Source organism: Zosterops lateralis (genome assembly GCF_965231275.1).
Source record: "Zosterops lateralis genome assembly, chromosome: 8".
In the NCBI taxonomy this organism is placed as follows: domain Eukaryota; kingdom Metazoa; phylum Chordata; class Aves; order Passeriformes; family Zosteropidae; genus Zosterops; species Zosterops lateralis.
Window position 1 is genome coordinate 7,256,812 of NC_139768.1, and position 22,104 is coordinate 7,278,915.

Genomic DNA, 22,104 nt, shown 5'->3' on the forward strand with positions numbered 1-22,104 from the left:
GATTAAACAGCTTGCAGTAAAAGGTTTGGAATCACTCCTTGCAATAGACAAGAACCATGTGCATATAAAGCAGAACAATGTTCAGAATATCTTGCTTGGGGGAAAAAAAGGATGAGTAGGGTCTCCCCTCACAGATCCACAGACTACTGCAAATATGACCCTATTTGCAGAAACTAATTCACATCAGAAATTGAAAACTAACCTCTACCCTGCCACACGAAGGAACAGATCAATCTAATTAATTCAGGAAATAGCAGTATTTAACTTACTTCCCACCATACAATTTTCAAGAAAACTTTTACAAATATGCTTCTTGGGTTGGTCCAAATGTGCCAAATTGTAAAACACAAAAAAAAACAAACCCCAAAGCCAGATATATCTATCTATATGAGGTGCTTCTCCACCATATGGGATGATGAGAATTTTCCACTTCAATTTCTGGTAAGTTCCAGTATATTGGGTGTTAATAGGATCCATTTCTAAGTGTTCCCTTGGTTTATGCACAGTTGTAATGAGTTGTAATGAAATACTTCTAGCATTTCAGAAGCTACAGGAACAGAAAAAAAAAAAAAAAAAAAAAAAAAAAAAAAAAAAAAAACACACAAAAAAACACAAAAAAACCCCCAACAAAAACCAAACACAAGAGCAGCAGAACCTAGCAATCATCCCAGAACTTCCAAGACCAGATCTACGGGCCTACAGTTAAGGTGCAGGCCACCCTTTCAAGAAATAAAGGTAACTTGTGAATTGAAATAATGAGAAGCACAAACATGAAATTGTTTGCCAAGTAATGCCAACATTCCTCAGTACTTTGTCACCATAAAGATATTATGAGGAGAGAAACAAAGGTTGTATCTGAAGACAACAGTATTTTATGGACTGACAAAGTTCAAACCTACATTTCTCTTCCATTTCCCTGTATACAGTCTCTTCAATTGTAGCACTGCAGACACTCTAGAAACTTGCCCATCCCTGTATTTTGTGCTCAGACTCGCCCTCAGAAGCCCAGACACCACACAAAGGCAGCTCCCAAAGTTCAGAATATCCCCCTATGTGCAAATCTGCAAGCTACATTGTGCATTCCTTCTGCCTCCCTTTTCTCCTTCTGCACAGTGGAAAGTCTAGAGGACAGAAGCAACAAGAAATCTCAACCAACGCTGTCTTGCTGCCTACCCACAGGAAGGCAGGAAGCTTAAAAACTGAGCAAGGAGGAGCCTGAATGCCAAAAAAGCAATTTATATAGATTGGCCCTTTGCCTGAAAGACAGAAGGAGGAACACCCAGTGTCTGCACTGGCACAAGCTACATACCAGAAAACTGAAATTCAATTCATGCCAAGTTACACTTCGAAAAGCTAAATGTACGTAGGCCAGTGAAAACAAAATTAGATAGGAGTTCAGGGTAAGAAAAGTTAACAAAACAAGTTCAGTTTTGCATGAAAGTCAGCTTAGAAAGACAAACTGAAAGTGAAAGAGGGATTAGTAAATTTTTTCATGCCAAGAATCAGACGAAAATCACAGTTGCTGAGCTGTTCAAGAGAGCATTGAGGAGAACCATCTCCATTTGAACATCTTTTAAGTTTAAGTACTAATTATTCTGAACATAGCAAATATGAAAGTGCTGAGATACACTACACATTCCCACTGCCCTCTGATAATGTTACAGTGGCCACTCCCTCTTCACCTTTAAAAGCTGGATCTATCCTTTTAAATTATGTCTCAAAAAACCAAATAAAGAGCTGCCTACAGCCTACAAATGCCTGTTTCTTGGAGTTTATAGTCACACAGCACTTGTGCTCAGGAGATGGCTAACTCCCAAGACTTAATAGGTTTCATGCAGCTCCCAAACTGCAGAACCTTCCTAGTGCTTGTCCAAGTGACAAGGAAAACAGAAAACATCAGCAATATTGCCATTCTACAACTGACACCACTAAAGATAAATTAAACAACCTTCTTAAAACTAACCATAAGTTTTAAATATTGCTTTGCTGCATTCCAGAAGCACATTTTAATGCTTCAAAGGCTTATTGAAAAGCTAAGTATCACTCAATTTTCCTCTCTCTTCACACCCTTCCCTACTATGTAACCAGTTTTTACACTGCATTTTCTGGTTAACATATTCATACAGCCCTTTTCAGAAAATGCTTGGTGAGAAAAGGTGTGAAGCAAAAGGGAGGGTATCTATGCAAGATACTCTTGAGCATAAGGAAGAGCACATAAGAGCAGTTAAATTGTTTAAATATGCACTGCAACATAATGAAGTGCACAAGATCAAACTGCTGCACAACAAAATGAATTTATTTTTCTGCTTTCTTGTGTGTGTGTGGTTTTTGGGCTTTTTTGTTTCTTTATTTGAGGAAGGTTTTTTCCTTTTTTTTTTTTTTTTTTTCCTCCCAGGACATAAAAAAAGGCACTGCATGTCTTCATCCTGAAGGATACCACTATTTGCAGTCTTCCTTCACTCTTAAAGCAGCTCCACCTCTGGCTGGATGCTGTCCTTCACACACCCAGCTAATATTAAATCAGGTATCTTTTCAAGTACATTGATTCAAGTTACCTGTTCTGACACATCAAGTGAGCATTTATCTCAATGTAACCACCAGAATACTTCAGATAACTGAAAAGTCCTTTATATAACATATACTACTCATGACACTTACAATATACCCCCTAGACATCCTATAGCTGCCGAAAGCTACTGACCTTCCAACAAAACCAGTCTTTCCATGAACCTTGTACTTGTATCTTTTCATTCAGAGATGGAAAAGCAACCCTCCACACACATCAGCAAATGGAAAGGGAGCGAGTAAGGGACGATTTAAACAGCTGCACTGAATGCTTTCTCTTCTTGCAACTTGAGAGTGGATAAAGCCCAAATCCAGAAGAGTCAGGCATTTTTATACAAATCCTTCCTTCCAGGCCTATGGATAACAGGAGGAAACATGGCTACTGTACTGCTGTAACTAACTGCAGCTATTTCTATAGCTAACGAAAAAAGAGAACTATATCTAGTTGAGTTGGACCACCCAATTAATAGGGGCAAGAAAAGCTGCTCCATATCATCACCACTAAGACAAATGTTTAGCACTTCCAGCTCCCTGTTCCAAGTATTTCATAGAATGCAAACCACTCAACACTCCTGTCACATAGTCAAGGCTCCAGGTCTGCAAAACTAAATTCAGTGACACTACATTTCAACAGTTTTTATCTTCTCAGTGCACTATATACTCAGATGCTTTGGGTGGGTGATTAAAGCAAGAAAACACAAACAGAAATCCCCAAACCAAACACCCAAAAAACACCCCCAAACAAGCCAACAACAACCCACAGACCACACAACACCTCGCCCCATACAAGCCACACTGCATCTCTTCAGATCACCTTTCACTCACTCGGGAAGTAAGGTTCAGAGGCTGCCTTTGGTACTATGAGTGTGAATGTTCAGACTGATAAGAGAGAGAGCTCTAATGCACTTCTAATGGACCAAATCTTCTGTCTCATCCTGATGAGATGCATTAAAGAAAGAAAAATAATCAAAATTACTCAAACTTCCATGGTAATCAAAACAGATTTCTGTGCATCCCTATATTTGTTCTTTTTCTCCAGAAAAGTCAACAAAAAACATACTAGAACATCACCTCTAATATCTGAAAATAAAAAACCAAACCAAATATACAAAAATTAGCCACTGCAACAAAAATCATCTCTTACTTGTGCTAGCTGTAGAAAGAGACAAAGCAACTTTAAAATACACCGATCTTGTCAAACATTAGCCATTCCCAAGAGACGCCACTCAGATACATTTATTGTATTAATCTCAATAATTAATATTGATATGCCCCATACTGTCACTTAAATGCTTCCAATAAAAATAGCCTAACAGTTTTCTTGCAATGTCATACCGCTTATACACTAATTAACATCAGTTTCAAATGAAGATGCAGTCACATCCCAATAATAGGGAAACCTTATGTACACTTGCTTTCAGAACTGTCCCTGAGGTATTTAAAGCCACACATAGTGAAGAACAGTAAAAATTCCGTATTTAAAACAAGCCGCTACATATTTTCTCAGTAACCTCAATAACTTAGCACAACTAAGTGGTAAACTGCACCAACATGGAACTACTGATTCACCAACCTCACATCAAAACTATTTTTGTCAGGAAAAACCGTATGCCAGTTTTTAAACACGCAAGTCACACTGCTAATTTTGAGGCACCCAAATGAAAGCTTGTTTCTTGCCAAAGCACTTGCTGGAGAACAGATTTGTTTGGCTAACTTCTAGAAGACAGATTTATCCTTATACCAGTACTTTAGTATGGCAGTAATGGCTTTTTCAGCACCATGACCCAACTAACATTCCCTGCAAAGGCTGCCAGTCCCAGTAGGTAGCCTAACATGGGAGATTTTTGTTTTTACAAAACTCATGTTATTTGGGTTGCTCAGTACACCAGCCCTCAAATTTTTCATGTCATTACAGTATCAGAATTACAGTAGAAACTCAAAGTACTTAAACAGGCAGTTTTATCACTACAAGTAATTAAATGTTTATAGTGTACAGCTACAGCAGTAATTGCACAGTATGCAGCACTTTTGAATTTCCATTCTGATTATAGACCGTGAAGCTCCACACATCTCTCAAATACCCAAGAAGTCCAATTTGACAGAAATAGATACCCATATATAAATGAAATCATATTTAACATACATTTAGAGAAGCTCACAAAAATAAAGCTATGACTACTCACCTCTGACAGTTTCCCAAACAACTGCTCCTGAAGACCTCACTAAATAATTCCAATTAGAGTGTTTTCTCCTCTGCACCCTCCAGCATCTCACCATCAAAGGAAAAAGACCACTGAAAATCCCATCATGCAGCTTCTAGGAGACATTGGTGGCATCCCTACAATAGCAAAGCTGTCTGGACATATACAGACATATTCCATGTCTGAAACAACTGCCCTCAAACTTGACCAGCCAGAAGAAGAAAACAAAACCAAACCAAACAAACAAACCAAAAAAAAAAAAAGAATCCCAAACCATCAACTTACAAATATTTTAAGTAAACCAATTTGATTACAACAGGTAACTTTCTTTCCCCCAAGTACACTGAAAATTCCAAACACACTTCACCATACTAAATGAGAAATGATCAAAGAATGCCTGCAGACATGCCTTTGACACTATTCTTTCATAAACAAAAAACTAACTGAAAGCCCTTTCTCCCTCAAGGCTGAAACCCTGCGAACAATTAACTTCAAAACAAAACTCAAATAATAGCAAAAATAAACCCATGCAGAGAGTGCAACTAAAGTAAAACAGAAGGAGGATCCTGCAGTTTAGCTCAAATTGTCACTCTAACACCTTCACTTCTGTTCCTAGAATACTTACATTAATTCCAGTTTCTAATAATTGACATTTTAAAGCTCACTATCTACATCCAAACACCATTAAAAATAATAATTCTGCTTAAACATCACGAATCCTACCAGTGGCATGTCAGGCCATCAAACCACAAGAAAAATCTGTATATCCTTGCAGAAAATGAAGGTAAAAGGCCACAATCAAATCACACCACAGATTTCAGCTACACCAGCCTGTCAGGCAAGACAGAACAATCTCACACCTACAAGAGAGCACACAGCTGTACTCTTCCCTGCTGCTCTGTTCATCTACTGAAAATTCACAGAACAAACTATCCAATGCAGAACGGCAGGACACAGGGAGCCAAGTAAAATGCATTTACCTTAAGTCATTGTGCATAAATCTTGGACATGCATCCCCACTCATAGACATTTAAATGGTAAATAAAGCACAACAATCATTACTTTTGTATTGGGTAAATAAACACAGGATAACAAGAACAGTTTTTCATTAGTACATTAGCTCTCATTTTTCAGACTTACCTGGTCTTTTTCATGGGGTAATAGGCTGACAGGTGGAAGGGAAGCTGGGAAGGTGCTGGAGTATTTTGGAGCTCCTTTGCTTTCCAAACTGCCATAATTCACCCTATACTGAGGACCATCCTTCAGTAACCTCCCATTGTTCACAGCACGTTTGGCCCCCAGCCGCAACCTCTGCTGAAAGGCAGGATTGTTGAAAATACTTGCTAGGTCATTTTGACTTCTCAAATACTTCTCTATGTTTTTCAGGGAGGAGCCATTAGGTTCTTGAAGCCCTTCGATTGCTCTTCTCAAGAGTTTATTCCAATCCACATTACGAAGCTCATTACAAGCTCCTCTAGATCCCTTAACAGATTTAGGAACAGTGCCGGGTTTAACACATGAAAACCGTCCAGGATTATCTGGGTCCTTGTAGGATGCGAGACCTTTGTTGGTGACTTTAAGAATAGAACCATCTTGAACACTAAGTTCCAACTGTTCTGAAACAGTCTTCTTATCTAATCCATGGGAAGCACAAACAGCGTGACATATTCTCTCCTCAGAAGGCCTTTGCTTTTGCTTTTTAACTTTTTGTATCGCTTCCAGAATCCACTCCGTATAAAGAGGGTTGGCAAGTTTTACCATGGTTGACCAGTAATTGTTTCCAGCCAAGAGTTACCCATAGAGGTTCCTCCTTATCCTTTTAGCAGATCTTTCAGAGGTTGTTCACACCTCAAACACAAAGGAAAGGATTCCACACACTGCTTGGACGCATGTCAAAAATATCCACCCTGAGGAGTCAGAAAAAGCAGAGAAATACCTGCTGACTCAAACTTTCCAATTATGTTACTGTTACCGAAAGGCAGAAGGGGTTCATCTGTGATGACACTTGTAGGTCCTTAAAAGAAAGCTTGTTGCAACCTTCAAAAAGAAAAAACAAGAGGCAGGGAGAGAATACAGTTAATGCTGAAGTATTAAAAATTAAAAATGCATTCAGACATGCATTCATACTAGAGATGCTGCAGTATAGAAAAATCTTTGCAATATTATATGATACATTTGTCAGTTCCCACCCCACACCAAACAAAATCCTTCTGCTTCTCATAACAGTCAGTGGATTTAGTTTTCCTAAATTCCATCACCCCAACACTTAACCTACTACTGACCTGTTGGACAATTTCCATTCAGTCAGGGATCTGAAAATACTCTCTAAAACAAACTGCCTACAAACCATTTCTGCATGGATTATACACAAAAACCCCATGCACAAGAAAACCCAAACAAACTGAAAACCAAACCCCAACCCATGAAAGATAAATTATTAACCACTGCCAATTCTTACAGTATCCTGTCTCCAAGTGCCCTGCCATGTTGATTACACCACTCAAAAATTGAAACCAAAAATATCAGAACCAAGTTACAAGTATTACATCCTACATTAATATTTAGGTACCCTACAAAACCAAAAGGCATAACAAAAGCACTTCTTGTTTTAAGGTGTGCAGCACAGAGGCATTTTTGATACAAACCCTTAGGAACAGAAATGAAAAAAAAACCTAACAGGAAGTAATTTCACATAAATAGGTTGTCAGCACAAAGATGTATAAAGAGGTCACATTGAAAAATGTTTTATTGACTCACAGTTTAATTTTTTTTTTAACTTATTATGTAATACATCACTCCGATAGAAAATTCAGTGGCTACAAAAATTCATTTAAGAAACCCAAAAGAACATCTTGATGAGGAGTTTATTCATTCTGGGAACATATATGAAAAAAAAACAAAACCATTTAAAAGTCTCACAAATTAAACTTAGACAGGAGTTGCATAATGAATAAACAAATATATTTGAAGTATTAGTTTTTTCAGCCACGAAGTGTGAGAACTTTTGAAGGCACTAATAGAATTGCATAATTACTTCAAATCAAAGGAAAACAAACAGAAGAGAAACATTTTTATACTCAATATATGAGTTATCTTGTAAAGTAGATGATCTGCCAGTTTCACAGGAAAAATTTCAAATTAGTTAACATGCAAGTACATTTATAAAGCTATGGCAGCCTACAAATAACAAAATCATCTATGATTACACAAGTCCTGGACCTCATTTATTTTCATTTATTCTACCCATCCTGCGTTTAAATCATGTTCAAAAAACTTGAGTAAATTACAACTAGGAAAAAACTCTGAACGGGTACAATAATCTAAATTATTTTCAACTTATTAAAAAGATTCCTCTGCAACTATGAGGACAAAGAGTATAACAACACATACTTTTGGTCCTCTAGCTTTTTCTTCTTCTACCTCTCAAAAATGTCTTTAAATATAAATTCCAGCTCATGTTTCACACATTAATATACCTACACAACAGGATTAGTAACAAAAGAGCAGCTGGTTACTGGTCAGTATAAAATTTTTTCTATACCCAAATAGTCAATATTAATCAATTCATTTTATGAGCCTGTCCTTTTCAAACCTGATCAAAGCTTAAACAACTTCAGATTTATAAATATGAAAATTCAAGTGACTGCCAGACTGAAAAAGACACATTCCTGATGCAAATGCAGGGCTGAATTCTGGCTCATACACTGAACCCTACTGATCTACACAGATTGGATCCAGTTTCTTGCTCCAGACCATACTCATGGAAGCTGTATTTGGTAACAGTTCTGTGTATTTCAAGTATCTGTAAGCAAACAATAACTCGTTCTGTAAACAGATCTTTTTTATTTATTCCAGCTAGCAAAAGCCATTCTTTCCCTAACAGAATTGTTTATACTCACTGTTTTCAGATAATTCCAAAATAACACTGTAGCTACAAAATGCAGACAAATATAGGGAAGGAGAGAGTTTCCATGGTATTATAAATCCTACCAATATAGGGAAGGAAAGAGTTTCCATGGTATTACAAATCCTACAAATTCTCTCACAAATCTGACACTGAAAATACAGTAACACAGCAAAGCAAAGCCCAATATATAGTGGAGGCTCACTCACATTTAGACTATTTCATACACTCCTCCTATAGATTTGGAAGTTCTCTGTAGCTACATATAAAGCCCCAGATTCCTAGAAAGCTACTTTTAAAGTTATTTAGTTAGGCTGTTCCACTGTAAGTCTTCATTAAGATAGTCACGACTTAATTAAATGCTGAACACTGCATTTGCTGAGTCAGACATACTTGTCTCAGTTTTACATCTAGTGCAGAACTATTGTATTAAATTTCATACAAGCAACCACATCACTTCCATTAAATTCCAGAGCACACAGTACAGGGTCTGTTCCAAGCTCCTGGACACTGATGAACATTTCAGTATAAATGCTGTAACATGTGGGTTACAGGAATTTTTATTGGCCAATGGCTGTGGCAAAAGGTTAGCATAAACCTATATCTTCATATAAAGTCTGCTGCTTGGTACAGGAATTTCACAGCCATATACATTCAGAACCACATTTTTACTTATTTACTTTAAACTCTCTATGTGTAATACAACCTCCTTGCGTGCTGGCACCTACTAAATCAACACCACCAGAGTGGATCAGCAGGAAGAGAGTCTCCAATGCACTGGACAGGATATTTCAGGAGGAAAAACCAAGACATTCTGAACACACACCTTCCAACAGTCTCCAAGTCTTCATTCTGCCTTAGAGAACCATGCAAAGTGCATCCAACCCGATGCACTTTTAATTGTTCTCACCACAACTTAGAGCCTTTCTTACTCTGGCACTTGGAGTGCACATGAACCTGAAGTGCAGCCCCCTGACCTCCATAATTGCTGTGTAAAGGTCTAATCACACACTAGAGTCAGAATAACTTATTACTGACAAACATCTTTCCCAGCAAAACAATTTGGGCGAGTGATCCTGGGGCTATAAATTAAGGGGATCTTTCAGAAATCAAGACAAATTGATCCAAGATTGGCAATACAAAAGTACACACATTTACAGGCAAAGTGACTATTTGTTAATCTTCCTCCCCTTGCAATTAACTAACTTTTAATCAAGCCCTCAGCAGCATTCATTCAATCACAAAACAGATTTGTGAAATGCACAGGACAACTTCCAACTTTTAGGGCAAGAGTCACAAAGTTCTTTCTATGTAATTTGTCACATTTCAGTTTCTATGCTCTGTTGTATCTCATTTTGAAAATAAAAGCATTTGAGAAAGTCTGACTGTACTATATCACTGACCAAATCAAGTCTGCCACTAAAGAGCTGCAAAACAGAAACATTAGAGGGGGAAGTACAACCCATTGCCTTTAAAACATGAGAAACCATCTCTAGACAAGGCTTGTCCCTTTACTTAGATCATAAATTATCAGATAAACACAAAGAAGTTGCAAAATTTCAGCTTGGGATTTAAAATGAATGCAAATATGTCCTTTATAATGCACACACCTATTGCACAGCTGATTATAATTAATGAAGGCAGTGACTGAACACTTCAATCTCGGGTGTCATCACTAATCCTATAATCCTCTAATAAGGTGGTTTTTAGACTGAACTAGTACCTGGAATTGCTTCCAGGTGATCCAGATTGTGAAAACAAGCTGTGTAGTCAAAAAAGAACAGCAACAAAAAAAAAGCTACACTTCTCTCCAGAACCAAAACTAAAAGTTATTACACAAATATCACAATATACAATCGAAAAGTTGTTTTGTTTTTTTTAATTAATAAAAAGTTTGCTTTGGCTTTCATAAACGTTAATGCAGTTAAACTTAAAAAGTGAGGTTAACACGGCTATAAAAAACAAAAATGAAAATAAAGTGGGGAGAAGAGGACGGGGCTGGGGGGGGTGACAGCAACTTGTGCAACCTGCCGGTGACCTGCGAGGCACAATCTCACTCTGCTCCCTCCTACCTGCTCTGCACACACTCGGGAGAGGCAGCAGCAGGCCAGCTCTCTGCTGCAGCAGCAGGGTCAAGTAAGGATTGCAGCACAGGAGGAGGAGGAAGACGAGAAGACTGCCATTGCATTCCATTTTTTGCCATTTTTCTTTGCTCCAAGCCATGACTTAGAATTCTGTAGCTCATCAACTCTGTATTCCACCCCCATCTCAATTAATGATGCAAAACAGGCGAGATACTTGTTTTGCTATTGCAAAATACGTGGCCCTACAAAGACACAGGGAGAAAGCAGATCCTGGTAAGGACTCTCCCATCGTGCATGTCCCTCTTAAAAATCACTCAGGTCACGAAGCCAGCTATTGTATTATTGTTTACACAACGCACGGTTTCCAATAATAACAAGAAAGGGCAATGACACATCTATGGGCTTGGAAAAGACAGATGTGTGGACACTACAGTAACTTCAAAACGACACCCAAGAGCTGGGGGTGTGGAGGGAAGAGGGGCACATGTGAACTGAAGTGATGGAAGTGCCCTGAGATACCCCACAAGCTCCTTTGGGATCATAAAATCATTCCACGACATGACAGCAGCCAGCACCACCAGGGGAAACAGCATCAGCACAACATGACAACAGCAAAATCACCCAAATTCACCTCTCCCACCTCCTCCCGTGGAAGTTCTCAGCACTTAAAGGTACAGTACTAGAGAACAGCAGAAAATAAGGGAAGGTAATATCCCACTGCCAAGAGTTCACCTGGAAAAGGGGTTCCACTGAAAACATTCCTTCTTGGGATAGTGGTTTCCAGCAGCAGGGGTGGATATCGGTCTGGTCTCCCCAGAGGGGGTTATTTTCAATGCTCAGTGACAGAGGTGAGCTCCGGGCAGAGAACGCACAATGCGAGCATCACTTCCCAAACGTGGCACTGCCCGGCTGGACCATTCCCCTCCCCAACTTACTCCAGGTTTTTTGCAGTATCAGCCCAGCCACAGAGAACATGCAGCGCGTCGAGCCTGGGGCCAAGGCATTGTTGCGTTTGACAGGGGCCGAGCCGGGCTGGCCCCGCTCCGCGCCGCGATTTGCCGTTCCCGGGGCGCGAACCCGCGGCCCGCGGGCTCTGAGCTCCGGGCACGGTGACCCCCGGGCAGGGCAGGGCAGGGCAGCCCGCGGGGCCGGGGCCGTGCGCGCTCCCGCACTGGGGACACCGGGCGGGGCCGCGCGTCCCCCGCGGGCGGCAGGTGAGACCCCCGCGGTACCACTCACCTCCGCGGGGGGAGGAGCCTCCTCCGGGCGCCGCAGCGGCTCCCCCTGCTGCCGGCTCTTCCGCCGCTCCCGCCACCGGGCCCCGCCGGGCCGCCTGCCCTGCCCTGTCCCACTCCGCTCCGCCCGCGGCCGCCCCGCTGCCGCCCGGCTCGGCGCACCTACGCCGCCATTTTGTCTCGCCCTGTTGTACTTAACGTGAATCCGACATGACACTGATTACAGCCCAATGGAGGCTCATTAAAACCTTACCTACCCCGCGCCCCGCCCACCGCCGCCCGCCATTGGCCCGCGCCGCGCACGCCGCTGCGCGCTCACGGGCCGGGGGGCGCTGTCCGTCACCCGCCCACAGCGGCCCCGGCCCGCCCGGCAACCGGCCCGGCGTTTCCATTGGCGGGCGGCGCCTGTCAATCACGCGGCGCGCCCCTTCCCTGCGCCCTCAGCACCGCCCACCCGCGGGAGGGGGCGGGGCCGGCGGCTGACACTGGCCGCCGCCGCCGCCACACACTGGCGCGCCCCGCCCACCCACCCGGCTCGCCGCTGGGCCTCGGGCGCTGCCGATTGGCCGCCCACCGCGAGCTGGGGCGGGACTTCTCGCAATCCCGCCCTCCCGTTGGCTCTTTCTACCGCCCGTCCGGCATCCTCCCACCCCTCCAGGCCTCCTCACCCCCCCGCCGCCGCCGCCCCACCCGCTCCCTCCCGAAGTTTGTTCGGGAGCGCGAGCGCTGCCGAGAGACACCGGCGGCGGCCGCCCGAACCAGCTCGGCAGGCAGGGCGGGCGGGCGGGCGCGCCACACACACTAATCAGCGGCCTTAAATACTGAGCGTCACGCGCGCGCCTCGGAGGCTGGCACTGGCCCGGGCGGGCGAGATGGAGCAGCACACGCTCCCAGCACAACCCTCCCAAGGCGGCTGGCACTGGCAGCCGCTTATCGCGCACACACACACACCCCGCACCGCCCAGGGAGGCAGGCAGGCAGGGAGGAGGGGGTGGGAACGGGCACCGACGACAATGACTCCCAGCTCCGCAGCCACATGCAGGTCCCTGCAAGTTTCGCCATGCGAAAGCGCAGGGACTTCTCTTGTCACCCCGTTTGCGAAAGGAACAATCGCCGCCTCGGAAAGACAGGGTGGGAACGTGCAACACACAAAAAAAAAAAAAAAACCTCAGCCATCCCCCTGGCTTTCCCTCCGCCGCTCCATTCCCCCCTTTTCCCCACCCCATCCAGCCCAGCCATCACCTCCTGCTGCTGCTCCCCCTCCCCTGCAAAGCGCAGAGCGATGCGATGCATTTCCATTTCCCCGGCGCGAGTGGCTGCAAACACGTGCAGCAGCCTCCCATGGTAAAGGAAAAAAAAAAAAAAAAAAAAAAAAAAAAAAAAAAAAAGTACCCAGCCTAGTGACAAGCCTGGGAGAGGGGAGGAGGGAAAGGGGGTTATTATAGCAAATTGCAGCCTGTCACCCAACGCAAAACAAACCCCCACGGCATGCTCCCTGTTCTCCCCCGGCGCAAACTCCTGGCAATCTGACCTCGGGTGCGGGTTCCCCCCTTGGGCTGGCAGTGACCTCCTTTCTCTGTGCCCGTGTGTGTTCCTGCAGCAGCGGTTCCTGCGGAATGTGCTGCCCCTGAAACGCGATCGCGGCTCCTCTCTCTCTCTCTCTCTCTCTCTCGCTCGCTCTGTCTCTCGCTCGCTCTCTCGCTCTCTCTCCCGGCTGCGAGCGGAGCCAGAACACAACAACAACACGGCCTCCCCCCACCCCCTTCCCCAAACACACACACACACACTGGAGAGACCCAGCCGGGAGAGCCAGACGAGCCGGGAGGGGGTGGAGGGAATCCCCAGCCAGCCGATTGATTGCACCAGTTACCTTCCCTCCGAGCCCCTCCGAGAGAGAGAGAGAGGGGAAAAAAAAAGGAGATGAATACAGAGAGAGAATACCTTGTCTCCCCTCCTCCTCCTCCTCCTCCTCCTCCTCCTCCTCGGCGGGGCTCCTCTTCTCACTCCAAAACACTCCAAAGGTGGACGGGCAGATCAGAGACACGCGTTCTGCTCTGGGCGGGGGATGGGGGGGAGCCACGCCAGCAATTATCGTTAATTTAGAAATTAAAACAGGAATTAAAACAGGAGCCCATCCCCAGCCCTCCCAAGCCTCCCCGGTGCGGGCGGACGCGGATTGCGGGGACTGGTGGTGCTATAAGACACAGGACCTGATAACAGCTAATTGAAAGGTTAATCTACATAGGCTGTGACAGAAAAGAGGTCCCTCCCCGCTTTTTTTTTTTTTTTTTTTTTTTTTAATCTGCTGTTGGCAAGTGGGAAATTGGGCTCCCCCCCCCAAGACACCTTTTTCTCCCTTAAAATAAAAAAATTAAAAAATTAAAAAAATAATAATAAAAAAAAAAAGAGAGAGAGAGAGAAAAGGGTAAAGGCGATAAAGTTTGGGGGGCAGCAAGTGACCACCGCCTCCTCCCGGGGGCTCTGGGTCCTGCATGGGGCCATTCCAAGTGTCCCCATGGAAGGAGCATCCCCACCCCATGGGCTGCCCTTGGAGCTGTGGGCACAGGGCTGTGCTCCAGCCCACCAAAATTAGTCCGAGGCATGATGGAAGCAGCGTGAAAAAATCACAGATGTTGTCCTCCCATTGAGTTTTGTACGTGTAACAAGATGTTACGAGGGATGCGTTTTGAAGAAGGAGGTGATAACAGGTACGGACTCAAAGGACTGTCTTGAGTCAGTCCAAAGGCCTCTGGCCATGTCAAAGTTCTCAGTAATCACAGAATATGCTGAGCTGGAAGGGACCCATCAGAACCATGGAGTCCTGGGTTTTAATACTCCTCGTGATGGTTTTCTCAAGGAATGGCCAGCGAACAGCGCCTTTCACCCAAACATCACTTTTCATCACCCATAATGGAATACCATGGGGTGCATCCCATAGGGTACCACACATGGGATGGAAAGGCAGATGCCCACCTGAGCATCTACCCAATCAGGCACAACTAGACAGGTCCCATCTTCCCAAACCTGGAACATGACTGTTCCAGAGGTCTCCTCAACATCCTCTTTTCCACACCTTGTGGATGACACGTTGCGTTAGGCGCCCGTCTGCAAAGTTTTCTAAAAATTCTAAAAAAGTTTTCTAAAAATTCTAAAAAATCTCCTTAAGAGTGGGTGGGAAATGACCTTCTACAATAAATTATGGAGGTCTTCCCTAGATGATGTGCTGCATGCAGGCTAGTAAGGAAACAAAGTTTCCATTAATAAAAGAAAAAAAGCGTTAAGGTTTAGTGCAACTTCTTTCAGAGTCAGTTGCTGGAGATCCTATGTAAGGAAGCTCTTTGGTGATGTTTCAGAGCAAAGTTTTCTAAAAATATCTGGTCCTGAAGAAGAAAATATAAAAGTAAAATTCTAAAACATCTCCTTAAGAGTGGGTGGGAAATGACTTTCTACATTAAATTATGGAGGTCTTCCCTAGATGATGTGCTGCATGCAGGCTAGTAAGGAAACAAAGTTTCCACTAAAAAAAAAAATAAGGCATTAAGGTTTAGTGCAACTTCTTTCAGAGTCAATTCCTGGAGATCCTGTGTAAGGAAGCTCTTTGGTGATGTTTCAGAGCACTGTAAAATTGTATGACCTACTTACAGAAAGCTACCGGGTGAAAATAATATTCCAGCATGTATCTATCACACCATAACCATTGACTGAGGTTTTAGTCTTTTAACTGCCAGATGCAGCCTTTTAAACATAAAGAGGGGAATTGAAATGTGTAGTGACCTAATACTTGTTGGAGAATCCGTCAAGGTTCATGTATTATGCAGGACCTGGCTGTGATTTAAAATAGTTTTTAAATTATTGGAAATGTTATAAATCATTTCAGCACAATTTGTAGCGCAGTGTCACATTTGCAACACGATTCTGAATGTTGTGTCAACATTTCCATTAGAAACTTTTTTTTTTTCCTCCCAGGAAATTTGCAACTTGGTTAGTAGTAAAAACATAAAAAATAATTTCTTGAAACTGAAATTTGGCACGGCCACATCCCAGTCCAGGAAACAAAACACTGGAGAAAACTCAATAATCTGTTTGGCCATTTTGAAACTATGAGTGTGTTGTGAAGACATAAGTAATAACACAGAGAAAAATCATAAAAATCTCTGGTTTAAATAATTCCATTCTTTCCTTTTAATTTCTTTTCCTAAAAATAAATTTTATAGGACGATATATCATCAGGTGTTGTGTTCCAGTTATAAAATATTCAAGAATCTTTTGTTTGCAGAGAGACTTCTGTGGATCTTGACATTTACAGGTGTACACCGGATATTATGTAAAATGTGAAGTTAAGCACATGAACCTCTTTATACATGAATCATCGTCCAGCAAACTCAGACCCACTGTCACTGTAAATTATACTATTTTCCAAAATTATAACTTCAAGAGAGCTACATCAAGGCAATTTAGTGCAGTTCAGTTTGAGATAGTGTGTGTTACACAGAGAAACCCAAGTACCTGGAATGCTTTAGATCTAACTGAGAATGTCTAATATGTTGTGTGCATTTTGGTTTGTCATCTAGATAAGAAATAGTTTTGGTTTATTGTATGAGAACGCCCTCAAGCCTATATTAAAAATATCTATGGGAAAGTAATAAGCCCATCAAGGAAGTTAGTGCAAGCAATAAAATTTACACTTTAGTATGTCTTTTATGGGCAGACTTTGCAGGATTTCTCTCCCATAACTCCTACAATCTGATGAAGTACAACTAATTCCCCCAAGGAGTAACAGGTGTCTAAACACTTTTACATTGAATACACCCATTCCACCTGCTAAAAACATGTCCTTAATATTAAAAAAGAGTATCTAAAATCAAAATAACTATTCTTGTAGAAAGAACAGCTTTGGCCCATTTCACTTTCTTCTATTAGTCTCTTTGCTTTTATTATATTTTAAATAATCTTATTTAAAGGATTTTTGCCCCACACAGCCATGGAAAAAATATATGTGATTGCACATCTACATTGGAGAGTACGTGGTAAGCATATGCTTCTCCTTGAAAGTCCTTAGAATTATTCTAAAAATCCACTAACACTGCTATTTTTGGATCACAAGTGAGAGAAAGCAAGAAGTTAAGGGCTCTGTATGGTCTGAGTTAAATTCAGTTCTTAAAAATCAAAATCTGAAAATTGCTGTATATATGTCTGTGGTGTAAGACATGCTGGAGACTACTGCTCAAATGAAGCCCAGACATGTGCAGAACAAATTCATCAGTGTACAACAAAGAGCACCAAATTAGAGTTTGAACACTTGCTTGAAATCAGTAAGAAAATTCTTGCGCATGAAATTACTGCCATATTAAGAATTTCCCTGTGAGGGCTTTAATCACTGATGCAGTTCCATTAGAACTAGTGGGGTTGTTACATATTTAGAAACAATTATGTAGTTGTCCATGTTGGTATGGTGACAGATCCCTATTTATCTCTGGAGCTGCTGGAGGGTAAAATCCTGGCCCCTATCAAAGTCTGGCAAAATGTCCTATGACTTCAACCAAGCCAGGATGTTCCTTCTATTATTACCACACATAACCACATATTTGACTACAGTCACCTGGAAATTGCATCCCTGGCATATGCTATTGAAAGAAGTGACCCCAGGGAGAAAAGTCATCCCAAGAGTGCAGCAAGTTTTGTCCCAGTCCCTACAGTCATCCCAAGCATGTCCCTGCCTATGAGCTGAATGCATAAATTCTTTTATCTGCACCACCTCCTCTGCTTAGCTCACCTGTCAGCAGCTTCCCTGCAACCCTAACCTTCAACCTCATATTCCTTCTGGACTAAACCAGCCTTTTCTTCTATTTTTTTTTTTTCTTTCATGTGTGATTTTTTTCCCCCACCCTTTTATATTTTAATTTAATCTGAAAGATTAATCCATGAAACTAAGTTTACTCCTCTGAATACAAGCAGGATGTTTCTTGTTTATGTATGAGAATTTGCATTCCTGCACACAACAGAGCATCACTGTCCAATTTAAGCACTATAGATTATATTAATATATACACTCATGTATTTATATACACAGAAAGTGAGTAACCTGTGGGCTTATTTTCTGATCATTTGCTCTCTCATCTATTACATTTAATGAAATTGAAAAAATAGTGTAAAATAGTCTCCTGCTGCCATTTTACTGATTTGGGTGCTTTTTAATTCCTGAAACTAGCAGATTATAAGGTAAATGCTATAGCAGTTTCAACTCAGGATTTGTAATTGGCATAATACTGTAATTTGGAAATAAGTGTTTGTGGTAGATCAGCTGTCATCCCACAGGGATGGAGACAGTGACTGTTTATAATAAATCCCACATGTTCCTTTCTACTCTGGCAAACATACCACACTGCTATATCAAAGTACTTTACAATCCTTAATGAATTAGTTCCTGTAAGAGCTTTGTTAGGTGAGTGAGTATTATTTTTCTTCTTCTCCAACCAAAGATATACAAAGCATAAAGCAAAGTGGTTAGAAGAGGATGCTGGCCTCAGGAAAAATCTGGGCACCTGAGTATTAAGGACTCTATTCTGGCCACAAGAGATCCTGTTTCAGGGGTCCTGTGCTGGTCATGGAGAAGAAACTGCTGGCCTCTTAACACTCATTTGAGACCTCAGTAGGAACTTGTCTTTTTGCTGCATTAACTATGCCACATGTTAAAGAACCAATGGGATGAATAGAATTTGGGAGTGCAAAGGAAAAGGCTAAAAGCAAAGAAGGAAAAAAAACAGGTGGCTCTTTATGCATGACAATGTCTATAAGATGGTGTCTTTCATACACAGGACTTGATGTGGAGGTTCTATTTGTGCATGATAAAGGATTAGTAAGTGATTAATAGATGTTTTAATAAATGGCAATCGATTGTTATGAGTCCAATGGGTCAACAGGGTTTTTTACAACGATAGCTCATAATCATCAGAAACACCCTACCAATGTAGTTAACCTCTATATGCTTTACATTGAAACACCTGCTAATCTTGTGTTAAACCTCACAAATGGAATCTTAATGTAAAGTGTGACTCAAAACAAATTTGCTGGAGAAAAAAGGATTAGCACCTAGGCTCCACAGTAAATTGTTAGTTATAGCTGTACAGGATTTAAGTTTCTCCTTTTGCCATGTAAAAGGCACTGATATGACAGGAAGCATTTTGCTGCTGAGTGCAAGAGTGGTGTTTTCAAGGCTAATCCCAAGAGGAGGGCTGGGATATTGCTGGACTCATCACTGAACTTGATGCAGCCTTGTATTTTTATACACATTTACAGTAATATTTTGTGAGGGCAGCTGACGAGATAAAGGACGAAATTGAAAATGAATAAAGATCACTTTGCTCAGAGGTGAGTGAAAGCTGCCATAATCAGGGGCTGCTCAGGTCCTTCTTGCTACTGTCCCGCTGTGTTTAGTTAGTCTGGTGAAAGGGGAGGATGCTGATGTTTGCAGGGGCCATTTTAACACCTCAGCTTGTCTTTGTGAGCTTTAAAGTAATTAACTCTCCAATCATTACCGGTTGACTTTGTCGACAGGTTTAGGTTTCCCTCCTGCTGTTCCCTTTGGGGATATTGGGTTGTCACTTTATGAGAGGGGGGATTCATTTTAAGGTTCACACCAAATCCCTTTCACAGCTTCCCAACAGCCCATTGTGTTCTCCATACTGCTGGAATAGTCTCTTGGTCTCTGTTTTAATGAACATGACTTATATAACTTTGTCCAGAACCAACTGGACAAGCAGGGAGGAGGGAGAAGGGGGGAAGCTTCTCCAAAAAGGCAAGTAGCACACTTGCTCAGCCCTTCAGATGAAAAGAGGGCCATCCTCAGTACTTAGAAGTCAATAAAAGAGACTGCAAAGGCAGTTTTGCTAAATAAAGTTACTTTGAGCTGTGAAAGGATTCTGACAGTCCTTAATGTAACTGAAAGAATCCTCCCAACTTCCAGCTGTGATATGGGTGTACTATATTATAGTTCAGTTTTAGCCAGGGGAAAATTTCCAGATCTGTAGTTGTTGCAATTTTTTATTGATCAAAGATTGCCAAGAAACACAGAGAGAAAAAGGTAGGAGAAAGCTTGACCATAATCTTGTTAACCCTATTCTCATCCACTTTCTACTATATATTTTTTAAAATCCTATTAATAAATTGAAGAAATAATAATGACCAAACTCGGTGGACAGTGAAAACCCTCACCTACTGCAGAGCTGGTTGAAGTATTTCCCCTTTGAACTTCTGCTGAGCATCTCCTGGCACACCAACATTCTCACTAAGGGGGGGAGTTTGGGAAATAATCCTGTGGCTAACCAGCTCTGAAATTGCTGAGCCCAGGCTTAGAAGAACCTTAGGTCTGCTCTGCAGTGTTTGGAAATTGAGCAACATCCACTCCAGTCTTTTCTTTTTGCAGCTTGAACCAAGAGGAGTTTGACTGGTGTCAAGGACCACACTGCTACTTCCAGCTGGATTTTTTTAGTGTTGTCTGTATGATGTTTTCTTTATTTTCTTTGTTGGCAGCATTAGTTGTGAGGTTCCTTTGCTAAATAAAGGTCTGACTGCACAAACAATTTATTTCAGTCACTTCCTATAGCTGCTGGTACTGGAGCAACTCAAGCTCTGTTAGCTGGACTAGAAGGGCTGTCAGAGTCAGGTGGCAATACACCACACCATTTCAAACACCCTTCCAGGAACCTTTAGATCTGCTCAGTGCCCCCTCAGAATCACCACTGCCTTGCTTGTATTGGGGCTCCCAACCCAGCTCTGGTGGTTAAATTATTGTCATGCACAGAAGGATTTTGTATTAAATGTCCTGTGGGAAAGAAAATCTGAGGGAAAAGAGATTTGGAGGGCAGGAGAGACTTGCTTATCTGTGTCAGGTAATATGAAAATGTGAAGCAGAAGCCAGAGAGAACTAAGGTAATAACATATTAGTGTTGGAAATGTGAAGTGTCTTCTTCATATGCACACAACACAAGCTGTCTCCTCAGGAGTACACAAGAGAAGTAGCTGATGATTTATCAAGGTGCCAGTTGCATTATCCAGCATAATGAAGCCCTTTGTTTATTTAATAAAAGAAAAATTAAAATAAAAATAAATAGGGAAGTTCTAGTTCTCAGCTGATGGCAGGACCTGGGCAAGCGGTGAGCTTGTTTCCTTAGCACTGGCCAGACCCCCTCTGTTATCCTGATATTATTCCCCTTTGTTATTCGATATCCCACAGTGCCAGCTAAGTCAGGAGTTGTCACACTCCTCACTGGTGCAGCAGGATACAAAATAGCTGGGGGTGGGGAGGAGGACTGGAATGGTTAGGAGGTGGAAGGGAAAAGGCCTTTTTTTGTGAAAACAGTAGCACCAGCTGCATCCTGCAAGTCGCTAAATTAGCCAGTCAGTTGTTTTTCTTTTAATTTTTGTGTGAATTCAAGAATAGGTTGTGGATGTCTTGGCAACTCATGAATGAGGCTCTTTATGAAAGAATTCACCTTGCAGAGGGGCTGCTGTCAGATGCACAAGCCTCTTTCCATTAATTAAGCTGCAGAACATCCCCTCTTTTTTTTTTCCCCATCCCTCTCAACGCCTGGATAATCAGACCCTGTGTCTTTCCATAACATCCACCACTGCCTCTCTCACTCCTCACAGTATTTCACCCACTCTGTTAATTCTGGGCTGCCAGATTTTTTTTTTTTTTTAAATTTTTTTTTTTTTTAAACACAGCTTATTGCTGCTAAGTGAGATATCATGCTGCCTGAGCTAATAACTAAGATGAATATTCTGCTCCACTGCAACTAGTAGCATTCTCTATGCATTATCTTCAGCTGAAGGGTGGCCTAAGAGCAAAGTTGGATATTTTCAAAAGCTCAGCTGGGAGTTAATCAACTCTTATTGTTTTTAGACAGGAGCTGGATGCTTAACTTGCATCCAGTGAGTCATCCACTGGATTGTCACACACACTCAGCCCCACAGAAGGTGCAAAGAACTTTTCAGATGTGCTAGAAATGACCTGCCATTAAGAGTGTATAAGCTAAACTGTATTGGGTTAGGGAGTGATTACAGATGTAATTATGCCTGAACAGAGTCTGGGTACCAGGAACCTCAACCAACTCTCA

General features: G+C 42.2%; 1 protein-coding gene across 4 annotated transcripts in view; it reads right to left on the reverse strand.

Moving 5' to 3' along the window:
• KAT6B (lysine acetyltransferase 6B) overlaps positions 1-13,704 on the reverse strand; it is a 103,527-nt gene extending 89,823 nt beyond the window's left edge. For 2 of the 4 annotated variants that reach the window (XM_083866722.1, XM_083866720.1), the window contains exons 1-2: positions 13,521-13,704; positions 5,907-6,803 (exon numbers count right to left, since the gene is read on the reverse strand). In XM_083866722.1, coding sequence (XP_083722848.1) covers positions 5,907-6,527 — 621 coding nt within the window. In that variant the 5' untranslated portion in view covers positions 6,528-6,803; positions 13,521-13,704. Of the gene's footprint in view, positions 1-5,906; positions 6,804-11,689; positions 11,790-13,520 lie in introns of those variants that run through there. The other 2 variants (XM_083866721.1, XM_083866723.1) reach the window with 2 other exon arrangements.
• Positions 13,705-22,104: the final 8,400 nt, after the last annotated feature.